Source organism: Microtus oregoni, unplaced genomic scaffold (assembly GCF_018167655.1).
Source record: "Microtus oregoni isolate MIOR12 unplaced genomic scaffold, Mior012 000045F_ref0000178, whole genome shotgun sequence".
Taxonomy (NCBI): Eukaryota; Metazoa; Chordata; class Mammalia; order Rodentia; family Cricetidae; genus Microtus; species Microtus oregoni.
The window spans coordinates 4,912,413-4,925,799 of NW_024543219.1; the positions used below are offsets into that span (position 1 = coordinate 4,912,413).

General features: G+C 43.6%; 1 protein-coding gene across 2 annotated transcripts; it reads left to right on the forward strand.

The window, feature by feature from the left end:
- LOC121435012 (granzyme B(G,H)-like) lies at window positions 1-3,070 on the forward strand. Of its 2 annotated transcripts, XM_041634047.1 has the most exons (6): window positions 1-100; window positions 1,127-1,277; window positions 1,723-1,858; window positions 1,984-2,244; window positions 2,602-2,721; window positions 2,830-2,965. In XM_041634047.1, exons 1-5 carry the CDS (start codon window positions 46-48, stop codon window positions 2,680-2,682), a joined length of 684 nt encoding a protein of 227 aa, XP_041489981.1. In that variant the 5' UTR covers window positions 1-45; the 3' UTR covers window positions 2,683-2,721; window positions 2,830-2,965. The 2 variants fall into 2 exon arrangements, with proteins under 2 accessions (XP_041489981.1, XP_041489980.1); XM_041634046.1 differs by lacking the exon at window positions 2,602-2,721 and having other exon boundaries at window positions 2,830-3,070.
- The last annotated feature ends 10,317 nt before the right edge of the window (window positions 3,071-13,387 follow it).

The window sequence follows — 13,387 nt, forward strand, 5'->3', positions numbered from 1 at the left end:
CTGTGTCCACTCTGCCCTATTCAACCCGAGAGCCTTCCTAGGAAGATGGCAGCAGTCCTGATTCTCCTGACCTTTCTTCTGCCACTTGGAGCTGGTGCAGGTGAGTGAACACCGGGTTCTAGAGGCGCCTTCCCATAATACCTCTGTGGAGTCTCTGCCTAGTTCTAGTTAAAAACTGTCCTGCACTGAACCAGGAGCTTCCTGAACCTCAGGTCCTAGACCAACCCATACCTGAAAGCCTGTCACTGGCTAGATCGTCAACAAGGTCTGAAGAAGAGCGGTGTTCTCAGAGGACATGGTGGGCACTAGCGTCTCCCTGCTCTTCGTGTCACCTGGAGATGGATCATCTCAAAAGAGAGTAGTAGCAGAGAATGCAAAGTTACTAAAAAGGACATCATTGATTTTACCTGAGCCCAGATCCAGGGCAGCTTTAATGACCAGTCAGCAATGGTGTAAGTCCACCAGCTCAAGAATATTATCATAATTTAGCAACCTCCCCCATCAATTGCTGAAGAAAGAGGCCCAGAGTGGCAAATGCCAGCATTGCACCCTCCACTACATTTGCAGTTTTTGTTGGCCTCTCCACTTCTTTCTGCATGTCCCTAGCTATTCCTGTCTTTGGCAGCACACAACTCCAATGGCCCCAGGGTCCTGAATCCCATGAGTTCTGAACCACTAGCCCTGCAGCTAACTAGAAGTCATTTATTAATGCAGCCAAAAGCATTTATTGAGAACCCAAGATGTTTTGGGCACTAGAATAGAATTTTAAAAGATCCACCCCATAGGGCTTGAGAAAAGGGATGAAAACATGATGCTAATCAGTACATCAGAGGGTCAGGGAGACACAGTAAGTGAGAAAAGACGAAGGCAATTCACCCAGGACCCCTCAGTGTAGACTCATGATTTAGAGCTTGCCCCTCCATGCATTTGTAAAGCAGGGCCTGGAGGACGAGTGCTACCCACTCCTTTTCAGAGCAGGGCCCTGAGGCTTACGATTCAGCAAAGATTATTCTATGTGTAAGAAATTCAATCTACAACATCTTGGGGAGCTGCAGATCCCATTGCCTTCACCCTCTTGACCCTATCTGCTGCTCCCAGACACCCCATATTCTGCCTTTTCTTTCAGAGAAGATCATCGGGGGCCATGAGGCCAAGCGCCATTCCCGCCCCTACATGGCATTTGTTGAATTTCTGGATGTTAAGGGGAAGAATGATTCCTGTGGAGGCTTCCTGGTGAAATCCAACTTTGTACTGACAGCTGCTCACTGCAGGGGAAGGTGAGGAGAAGCAGCTGGTCCATGATTTCTGAGACCCCAACAGGAGTTTCCATCCTCTACTTGTTGCTGCTTCTGTGAGAGCTCACTAGAGGGCAGGGCTGTGACAATGGAAGTCTGGCAACAGGGAAACTTTGAGGTCAAAGGGTGAGAGCCCAGAGTCAGCAGCCCAGTTGAGTTGAAAGCAAATGGACTGGTCAGACTACAGCAGTGGCCGAGGCTGAAAGTGCACATTCAGAGTCAATGCAAACTTTGGAAAATTGTGGAGAAGCAAGAGGGAGGAGTCTAGTGTCCTTGAGAAGACAAAGCAGTAGTTCACACCCCGAGGCCCTTCTGTCCCCCGAGTCCACCTCAGCTAGAGCCCCACCCTGTCCACACAGCCTCTTACAGCTCCTGCACTGCGTCCTCTCTCACTCCACATCTTGTATCTGCACTCTGCTCTCTACAGCGCAATGAGAGTCACTCTAGGAGCCCACAACATCAGCTTCCCGGAGAAGACCCAGCAGAAGATCCCTGTGGCTAAAGCCTTCCCACACCCAGGCTTTAATAACAAAACCTTCCCAAATGACATCATGCTCTTAAAGGTGAGAAGAGCCCTCATCCTTTCCAGGGAGCTGCTCCTCCTGCTCTCACCCCACTCCTTTCTTCTCTTCCATCCTGCTGTCTCAGCCCAGCAGTGAATGAGTCACACCCTTCCTTCTTATCACAGCTGGAGAGGAAGGCCCTAAAGACTGAATATGTGAGGCCCCTCAGCCTGCCCTGTTCTGAGGTCCATGTGAAGGCAGGGGATGTCTGCTCAGTGGCAGGTTGGGGTAGGAAGGCCCCAAATGGTAAATTATCAAATGTACTACAAGAAGTAGAGCTAACAATCCAGAAGGATAAGGAGTGTGAGTCCCGCTTTCAAGGCTATTACAACAAAACGATTGAGATCTGTGTGGGGGACCCAAAGATCAAGCGTGCTTCCTTTAAGGTAAGTTGGATTGTCCTTTCTGGGATCCATGGGAGGGGAAAAGAAATGTGGGACCTAGAGACCAAGCATCAGGGACTCCTTTCCCCTCTGGCTGTGATCTTTCTCCTTGGAAACCGCAGGAACCAGTAACTAACTAGGGCCTCAGAGCTGACAAGGAGCCTTGGTGAAGACAGTTGGTTTAAAGCAGGATTTGCACAGCCCTCCTGACTCCCAGACCCAGGCTTTAGAAAGCTGTGCTCCCTCTCTCTGTCGTTACTACAAGCAGGGACTCCTCAGAGCAGCCACCCACTTTTGTCAATGGTCTTGTCCTTCATGCTCACATGAGTCTCAACACCTGTCCACAATTCTAAACAACAGCTTGGAGCTGAAGGTCCCACACACCACAGAAAATGGATCATAGACTTGGAGTCTGGACTGTGGAGAGCGGTGAAGCAGTAACCCTGTCCAAAATCAGAGTGGAAAGCACAGGGGCCCCAGGTCTGCCCTCTGGTCTCCCTCACACAGAGCATACCAGTCATGCTTTATGGTGGGAGGCTGGGCTAGTGTGAAATCAGCTCAGTCCCCTGTGCCCCTCTCTATTTACAGGGCGATTCTGGAGGGCCTCTCCTGTGTAACAAAGCGGTTGCAGGCATTGTCTCCTATGGGTTTAAAAATGGTTCACCTCCGAGAGTCTTCACCAGAGTGTCAAGTTTCCTCCCCTGGATAGAAGAAAACATGAAACACAATTAACTACAGAGCAAACCAGACCCCTCCCTGACTCACCATCTTCCCTACAGCTGAGTCCAGAATTGTCCTAGGACAGAAGCCAGAATCTCAATAAAGTTCTCTTTGCAAGAATCGGAAGGCTGGTTTCATATCACAGGGACCAACTCTGTGCTAGGCAGGCCAATGGCACACTTCTATTTACTGCTCGTTCCTCAACCATGTACACACATTGTCCAAAGCTCAGGCGAGGCCATTGAGCAGCTCCTTTTTACTTGTCCCTCTGTGCAGTGCCTGCCCTTCTGACAGGCCCAAAGCTGAGCTTGGGTTTCTCTTGTCTTGGGGCTCAGGGTGAAGTTTTTCCTCCTCTGTGTCATATGGAAGAAAGGAGAGGGAAAACACCTTTGGTCTTGGAGATATGAAGACAGAGCTGAGGCCAGTGTAGATGGACCTTGCTGGGTAGACTATTGTTTTCCCACAGCTTCAACATTAAGGTGACAACAATTTCAGTATCCCCTCTTTCTCATGTATAATAAGTTTCACTATCCTCTGCTAGAAACAGGGCCATGTTCCTCCAGCCTCTTAGCTTCACCCCCTTCCATTTATGCCTGCTCTGATGAGACTATCAACTTCTATGTTTTACAGTCCATGCTAATCTTTACATGTCCCTACCTCTTTATTTCTTTATTTTACTTAAAAATTTCCACCTCCTCCCCTCCTCCCATTTTCCTCCCGCTCCGCCCACCTTTCCCCCTCCTCCTCCCTCTCCAGTCCAAAGAGCAGTCAGGGTTCCCTGCCCTGTGGGAAGTCCAAGGTCCTCCCCCCTCCATCCAGGTCTAGGAAGGTGAGCATCCAAACAGACTAGGCTCCCACAAAGCCTGTCCATGCAGTAGAATCAAAACCCAGTGCCATTGTCCTTGGCTTCTCAGTCAGCCCTCCTTGTCCACCACATTCAGAGAGTCCAGTTTGATCACGTGCTCCATCAGTCCCAGTCCAGCTGGCCTTGGTGAGCTCCCATTAGATCAACCCCACTGTCTCAGTGGGTGGGCGCACCCCTCGCTGTCCTGACTTTCTTGCTCATGTCCTCCCTCCTTCTGCTCCTCATTTGGACCTTGGGAGCTCAGTCCAGTGCTCCAGTGTGGGTCTCTGTCTCTGGCTTCATCCATCGCCAGATGAAGGTTCTATGGTGATATGCAAGATATTCATCAGTATGGTTATAGGATAGGGCCATTTCAAGCTCCCTCTCCTCAGCTGCCCAAGGATCTAGATGGGGACATCCCCATGGACACCTGGGTACACCTATAAAGTCTAGTCTCTTGCCAACCCTAAAATGGCTCCATTAATTAAGATATATACTTCCCTGCTCCCATATCCACCTTTCCTCTATCCCAGCCGTCCCATTCCCCCAAACTCTCCCCATCCCCCCTTCTCACTTTTTTTCTCACCAACTCCCCTTACCCCCATCCCACTCCCACCCCCAAGTTTCCAATTTTTGCCTGGCAATCTTGTCTTCTTCCAATATCCAGGAGGATAACTATATGTTTTTCTTTGGGTTCACCTTCTTATTTAGTTTTTTTTAGGATCATGGATTATAGGCTCAATGTTTTTTATTTATGGCTAGAATCCAGTTATGAGTGAGTACATACCATATTCATCTTCTTGGGTCTGGGTTACCTCACTCAGGATAGTGTTTTCTATTTCCATCCATTTGCATGCAAAATTCAAGATGTCATTGTTTTTTTTTACCGCTGAGTAATACTCTAATGCATACATATTTTACATTTTCTTTATTCATTTTTCCATTGAGGGGCATCTAGGCTGTTTTCAGGTTCTGGCTATTACAAATAATGCTGCTATGAACATAGTTGAACAAATACTTTTGTAGTATGATAGAGTATCTCTTGGGTATATTCCCAAGAGTGGTATTGCTGGATCCTGGGGTAGATTGATCCCAAATTTCCTAAGAAACTTCCACACTGATTTCCAATGTGGTTGCACAAGTTTGCATTCCCACCAGCAATGGATGAGGGTACCCCTTACTCCACATCCTCTCCAGCAAAGGCTATCATTGGTGTTTTTGATTTTAGCCATTCTGACAGGTGTAAGATGGTATCTCAAAGTTGTTTTGATTTGCATTTCCCTGATAGCTAAGGAGGTTGAGTATGACCTGAAGTGTCTTTTGGCCATTTGAACTTCTTCTATTGAGAATTCTCTGTTCAGTTCAGTGCCCCATTTTTTATTTGGGTTAATTAGCATTTTAAGGTCTAGTTTCTTGAGTTCTTTATATATTTTGGAAATCAGACCTTTGTCTGTTGCAGGGTTGTTGAAGATCTTCTCCCAGTCAGTAGGTTGCCTTTTTGTGTTATGACAATATCCTTTGTTTTACAGAAGCTTCTCAGTTTTAGGGGATCCCATTTATTCAATGTTGTCCTTATTGTCTGTGCAACTGGGGTTATATGTAGGAAGTGGTCTCCTGTGCCCATGTGTTGTAGAGTACTTCGCACTTTCTCTTCTATCAAGTTCAGTGTGTTCAGATTGATATTGAGGTCTTTAATCCATTTGGACTTGAGTTTTGTGCATGGTGATAGATATGGATCTATTTTCATTCTTGTCTAGGTTGACATCCAGTTGTGCCAGCACCTTTTGTTGAAGATGCTTTCTTTCTTCCATTGTATACTTTTAGCTCCTTTGTCGAAAATCAGGTGTTCATAGGTTTGTAGGTTAAAATCCAGATCTTCTATTCAATTCCATTGGTCAACATCTCTGTTTTTGTGCCAATACCAAGCTGTTTTCATTACTGTAGCTCTGTAATAGAGTTTGAAGTCAGGGATGGTAATGCCTCCAGAAGTTCCTTTATTGTATAGGATTGTTTTGGTTATCCTGGTTTTTTTTTGTTTTTCCACATAAAGTTGATTATTGTTCTTTCAAGGTCTGTGAAGAATTTTGTTGATGTCCCTACCTCTTATCCCCCTACCTAGGACATCCAAATCCACACGTGGTTCCGTTCATTAGGACCTCTGACCGTGATGCCAGCCTAAATCATGACCTAGCAGGGTGGAGGCTCACAAATATCCAGGCCAGAAGTGTCATTGTAGAGGTTCAATGGAGACCAGGGCTCTCAGTGCCTGTTTCCAAACCCTGCACCCCACCTCCCCCATGCTTAGATCTAGGGAAGCTCTTCCCAGTCAGTTCATATCCACTGCACCAACTTCCCCATAGCATCCATAGCAGTAGGGTCTCTCATCAGCATGAGCTCCTCTGAGCTTGGTCATCTCAATTATTGCCAGCTTCTAGGCTATGGTGCCCTGCTGGTCATTTGGTCGATGTCCAGTCTTTGACATCCCCAAGGCAAAAGAACTAAAAGTCTCTACTTTTCCATCAGTCAACACTGAAGTGTATGAGGTTTGCAAATGGCCTTAGGTAGTTAGCTTCTATGGGAAATTATTCAGAAAATCAGCATCCACCCCACCAGCAGTTGGTAGTAGGTAGAGAATAACACCAGTAAGACGGCCTTGTTGAATTTATTTTATAGGTAACAGATCTAGAGTCCTTATGTAGATTTAAATCCTAAGAGATGCACACGTTCAGAAACATAATTCAGAAACAGAATTAAATGTGAGTAGGAGGCTAGGAAATAAAGAAAAATGAAAATATATGGTGTGGAGAAAAACTTGTGATATTTCAACACTCTTGGTTACTGCAGTATCCATAATTCCTAAGACTACCTGGGATTCTCATTTATCGGAAGTTCTGGGAATGAGACTGTAGCCAGAATGTGTGTTTTTTTTTGTCATATAAAAGTTTCCCTACATTGGACTCACATTGCTTTAAAAAAAAATCCAAGCTGACAGGTGTAATTTTTCATCCTTTAATCAAGCACTTAGGAGTCAGAGGCAGGTAGATCTATGACTCCAAGGCTCTCAAACAAACAAACAAAACATTCTTAGATTAACTTAAATAAACATAAAACTCCAATCAGCCTTGGCTCAGGGTCCTGTCAGACACTTACCAGATGGCATAACTGGTAGCTACAGCTTAATGGCTCCCTGTCCCAAATAGACAGAGCATCATGTTCTTATGGGAGATGAAGTATAGTCTTGCTGTGGATGAAGCAACTCTCAAAGACAAGGTTTTATATAGGAAGAGATGTAGGTGGCACGCAGTTTCTGATAGAGAGCTGGAAAGCAAACCGTGCCCTGGAAACATACTAAGGACCCAGCTCTTTTAGAGATAAGGAATACAAAGAAGAGTGAAGACTCAAAGAAAAAAATGTGTTTGAAAACATAGGGTCACATATGTATTCAGCTTAGATGTCATATTTAGTTTTAGGAGATTGTTCTATATCTTAAAATAACTTTGAAAACCATTATTGTGTATCCATTAGAAAGGATATAAAATAATTCTCTACAATAGATAGTAACTGACCCGACAAGTAGTATGAACTATGTTGGGGTAAGGCTGAATTTAGCCTGGGATTCCCTGAAGAACTGACCTTAAGGTCATCGAATCTCCAGTCAGTAACTTGGTGTCATCCCACAAACAGATGAGCCCATGCTCTGACTCTCCCTGGAGAGAACTCCTGGACCCCTCCCACAGCTGCATGGTGAAGGTGTTCAAAGCCACCTTGCTTTGCTCCCTTGAGCACTTATTGGAGTAGATTCAGAGGCAGTAAATGCCTTAAACACAGATGGCTTCAGATCTGTCGAAATCTCTCAGCCCTGACCGTTTGTATAGAGATCACTCTGCTCCCCTAACATCTGTAGTGATGTTCTGCACCCGGGAGAGGTAATGCTTCAACTCCCCAAGACCCAAGTTCTCTGCTACTCCCGGCCATTGCAATTCAGCAAGCCAGAAAGGAAACTGTAAGACACCCCTGAAGGACACAAAGCAGACACAAGAACACAAGGTCTTCTGGTTCGTGCTGGGAAATGATGTGGGATTCCTATCTGTATGATGTGGTTATCATTAATGAATAAAAAAAACTGGTTTGGTCTGATAGGGTAGAACAGAGCTAGGTGGGGAAAATTAAAATGAATGCTGGGAGGAAGAAGACAGAGTCAGAGAGAAGTCATGGAGTCCCCTCTCCCCCACTGTAGACAAACGAGGGAAGGAAGTTTACCTGGTAAGCCACTGCTATGCACAGATTAATGCATATGGGTTAAATTAATATGTAAGAACAAGTCAATAAGAAGCTAGAGCTAATGGGCCAAGTAGTGATATAATTTATACAGTTTCCATGTGATTATTTCGGTTCATCGTAGCCTGAAAAACAAGTGGTCCCTCTTGCCACAGGGGAATACATGCTGGTATACCTCCATTGTCCTGTCCAACATCAGACATCTTCCAGCACCATTTTCTGTGGATTTAGAGAATATAGAGTTTCTCTTCTGTATTTGTGTCCCATGCACCTTTCTGTGGTGGTTTTTAGTGAGGATGTATTTAGTGAGGATGATCCTAGGCTCATGTATTTGAGTACCTAGTTCTGAGTTGATGATGTTATTTGGGGATGTTAGGAAATATGGCACTGGTGGAGCATTGCTGGGGCAGGCTTTGACTCACACCACTACCAATTCTCTCTCTCTCTGCTACACTTTTCTGTGTGTGTGTATAACTTAGTGCATCACTTTTCAATATGAAGTTTGTAGATGACAACATGTTCCAGTGCTGTGCAAAATGAATATATGTGTGCTCTTGCTATTGTTAAACATGCCTGACTTCAGTGTGATGCTGCCAGTGTTTTATGTTCCAACTGCAGACAGTCAAACTGGCACCATTGTAGTTTCATGTGTTCCTGGTGACTTATTCAATGAAACACATAGAGAATATCTATGATATTTTAATTTACATTACAAATAATGTGTGTTTAATGGTATTTATAAAACAAGCAAGCATTCTTTTTGGATCACTAAGACACACACACCTCAGCTTTGCCTCACACTCCACCCCCCAGCCACCATTCTTACACTCAGCTGTCACTTTCAGCTGCATCCGCAGTTGAGTCGTGGAGATACCCAAGCCTTGCTTTCTATTTTCTTTTCAGTATTCACAATAAAAACATAATTCCTTATCTGTTATTATTTTTAATTTCAGCATGACTTCTATACCATGATAGAATATAATACTTTCAAAAAAAGAGAGACGATTTCTCAGTTGAAAGTGGGCAGACACTTATTTTTTTTGTCAGGTAAATACAAGGCTCTGTTCAACCTTTGGGGATTTGTGAGTGTTCACAAAGGTGATAACAGAAAACGTATTATATGCAAATCATGCTACCTAACATGGCAGCTGTCAAGGATGGTTACACAAGGACAAAGCAATGGAACTGAGAAGAACATCTTCTCAACAACAAAAACACTTATATTTCAATTCAGGCTGCTGAGGATATGGCTCAGTGGGTAAGAGCACTAGCTAAACAAGCAGGAGAATCTGAGTTCAGATCCCAGAACCCACATAACAGATGCTGAGTAGGGCTGATCGCCTGTATCCTCAGTGCAGACACAGGAAGCCTGCTGATGCTTGCTGCTAGCAGCCTCAACAAAACAGTCTGTTCCCGGTTCAGGGAGGGACCCCATCTCAAAGGAGTGAGGCAGAAAACAGTAGAGGAACCTGACATCTTCCTCTGCACTTATACAGGCATGGGAACACATACACTGACATACATGTGTACACACAAGCACCACACAATAAAAAGATAGTCACACCTGTTCTAGTTATGTTCTGTTACTGTGATAAAACACTGTACCAAAGAAAGCACTTGGCCAAGAAAGGGTTGATTTGGCTCCCATGTCCCACCTGTACCCATTACTGATGGAAGTCAGGGCAGGCAGGTGTTCAAGCAGGAGGAGAGGCAGGAGCCTCGAAGGAAAGCTGCCTGCTGGAGTGCTTCCAGGCTCATGTTTATCTGCTTTCTTATCCAACCCAGGACCTCCTGCCCATGAATAGCCCTACCCAGAGTGGGCTGTCCCAGCTCTATCCATTAGCAACCAAGAAAGTACCCCCACAAACACGCCCATAGTCAATCTAATGAACACAATCTTTTTTTTTTTGAAAATTTTTTTTATTGAGAAAAGGAGAAAAAAAAACAAGTTTCCACCTCCTCCCAGCCTCCCATTTCCCTCCCCCTCCTCCCCCCCTACGCCCCCTCCTCCCACCCTTCTCCCCCTCCCCCCACTCCTTTCCCCCTCCCTCTCCAGTCCAAAGAGCAGTCAGGGTTTTCTGCCCTGTGGTAAGACCTAGGACCTCCCACCTCCGTCCATATCTAGGAAGGTGAACATCCAAACTGGCTGGGCTCCCACAAAGCCATCACATTACGTAGGATCAAACCCCCATGCCATTGTCCTTTGCGTCTCATCAGCCCTCATAGATCGCCATGTTCAGAGAGTCCAGTTTTATCCCATGCTTTTTCAGTCACAGTCCAGCTGGTCTTGGTGAGCTCTCAATACACAATCTTGAACTGAGGTCTTTTCTTCCCAGGTGTTTCTAGTTTGTGTTGAGTTGACAAATAGTATCCAGCAAGTCAGTTAGCTCAGCTCTGTGGTAAACAGCTAGATATGTGGTTCTGTGGTTGTATTTAAAAGAACAAAACAAAACCAACGCGGATGACCATTTGTCGACAGTGAGTTCACTGAGAGATGTGCAAATAGTGTCTCAGATCTGACAGGCTCTAAGGAGTGAGGAATATTTATTACTAAACTCATTTGGTCTCACCAGATTATAACCAAGTGAATTTAGGAAATTAAAAAAAATCCAAAGAAATTTGAAGTACAGAATCACTCATTTTAAATCTCATTCTTTAGGGATGGATGGCAGTGCTGATTCTAAATAAAATCCAACCTGCCATTTTGATTACCAGTAGTGATGATTTAACCAATGTCACTGAAGAAATGGCATGTTTATTGCCATTGAAAAATGCTAAATAAATATATTTTAATGGGCATGTGGAAATTATCAGTGTTTTTCTTCATCGAGGATCAACCTAACTAGTACAGCTGCTGCTGATGCCCAGAGATGGCAGTTTAAAGAGACAGACCCAGCCTGGCAGTGGTGGAGAAAGCCATTAATCCCAGCGTTGGGGATCAGAGGCAGTTGGATCTCTGAGATCAAGTGCAGCCTTGTCTACAGAGAAAGTTCCATAACTGCCATGGCTACATAGAGAAACCCTGTCTCAAAAATAAATGAATGAATGAGCAAATAGGAATAAAATAAAAATGTAAATCAAAATAAAAATAGAGGAACTTGTAAAATTAAGAGAAGACAGTGCAATTACTACACCAGCCTCATGTTTAATATGTGTCTTTGAGAGGTCATCAAGAAAAGTTAGGAACGGAGAAGAAGGTCTCAGTGGGAATAGTGGAGTATGAGAGAGGATGATCATCTTGGGCAAAAATGCCCAAAATACATTGAATACATATATGAAATTGTCAAAGAAGAAAAAGCAAGCTCTAAAAAGACATTTAATGCAAAATCATTAAAAAAATGGGTGACATTATATAGATCATCGTCAGTATTGAATTTCATAAGGGACAAGGAATTAAATCATCTCCAGTGCTAGGAATTCCTGAAATGTGTTCATGTTGACTATGGTGAAATCATTTACATTTCAGATGTAAGATGGCCATGCTAAGGACATTACCAAAACAGTGTCAAGTTATGTTTGGTGTTGTAAACTATATTTATGGCAGAACTTGGGAATGAAACACAGTTACAGACTGACCTTTTAGTGGATTTGACTGCTCTTTTCATCTTTAATGGGAAAAACAAACCTTAAACATCATGTTTCATACTGTAAGTGCTCCAGGTAAAGGTGGAACAATTGTAAATTCAACTTAAGGCCAATAATTGCATGCATTTCAACCTAGCTCAATATGTTTGTGTGAAAAGTGACATAGCCTTGCTATTATATTTGCCAGAGAATTTGAAAACAGATATTAAGATTTCAAGAAATAATGTCACTATTTTGGTATAATCACAAGTCCATTTTTTCATCAGCATATATGTTTTCTGCCACTGTTATCTGCTGATTTTCAATTGGAAATGTCTATAACTGCAATCCTTCATTCAACCTAAAAATATTTTTGATTATGTTCGTTCTCAACATTTATGGGACTTTCATAAAACCTTCTCAGAGATGAGACCTCACCCTTCACAGTCACACTGGATTCACACCATCAGCTTTTCATAGCACTTACACTTGTGAGTCACAGGTCTTAGGAACTGAGCATACAGGCCCGGAGAGATGGCTCAGACGTCTTAATGGTAGAGACTGCTCTTGCAGAGGACTCAACTTCAGTTCTGAGCATCCATGTTGAATGTCTCATAACACTTGTAACCTCAGCTCCTCTGGCCTCCAGGAGCATGTGTACTCACATGCACATGGACAAACACAGACACATACACATACATAAACATAATCATGAGTTAAAAATCCTTCATATAATTATCCTTTATATGTGACAAAGAGACTACACCTGTGAAATCTCAGCAATATGATGCTCCAGTAAGACCTGAACAATGACAACACCAGCTGTGCTTCCAAAGTGGTTGGGGAAAAAGCAAGGGACCCGTTCCAAAATGAAGAGCATCAGGCAATTATAAAGTACAGACAAAGGGAGAAATAGTCTTTCCCAAGGATGAGCCCCCCTAATGGTTTTCCAATCCCAAGTGGTCAGCCCTAAAAGAAATATGAATCCAGACAATAATAAACTGACTCTGTAAGCTGGATTTATATTTTTATCACCGTGTATGTTGAGAGAAAGAGAGAGAATGGTAATTAAAGAATAAGAGGCCTTGAATCTGAAGGGGATGGAGCAACCTGGAAGGAGTTAGAGGGATAATGGCTGATGCTATGATTACATTTTATTTTTTTCTATTAGTTTAAAGTGTTAAGCACACTAACAGTAAAATCAGAAGCAAAATATCTCACCCCGTCTCAGGAATTCACTGAGATCAGAGCTACATCTATCAAGCCAGTTGTGGCCAACAAGTCCATTTGTTCCTCAAAAGCTACGTCCCATAGCCCACAAAGGTCGTGTTGTCCTCATTCACTGTTTCTGTTTGATTGCTCTTTCTTTTGTTCTTTTTTTCTTTTCTGCAACAGTGCTTCTCTGTGTACCCTTTGCTGTCCTAGAACTCACTCTGCAGACCAGGCTGGTCTTTACCTCACCGAGATATGTCTACATCTACCCCCTGAGTGCTGGGATCCAAGGGGTGTGCCACCACTGCCCTCCTTACTGTTAGGATGATAGCACACTAAAACAAATCCTATTACTTAGATATGTTCAATATCTTTTAAAGATATCACTAAACTGGAGCCCGATCCGTGCTTTTAAAAGATTACTCTAAATGGGTAGTATATAATTAACACTTTTATATTCCATAAAGATTTTGTTGCCGACCTGTATGTGCAGATAATGTATCATTTATATATGGTTCCTTTTCAGGG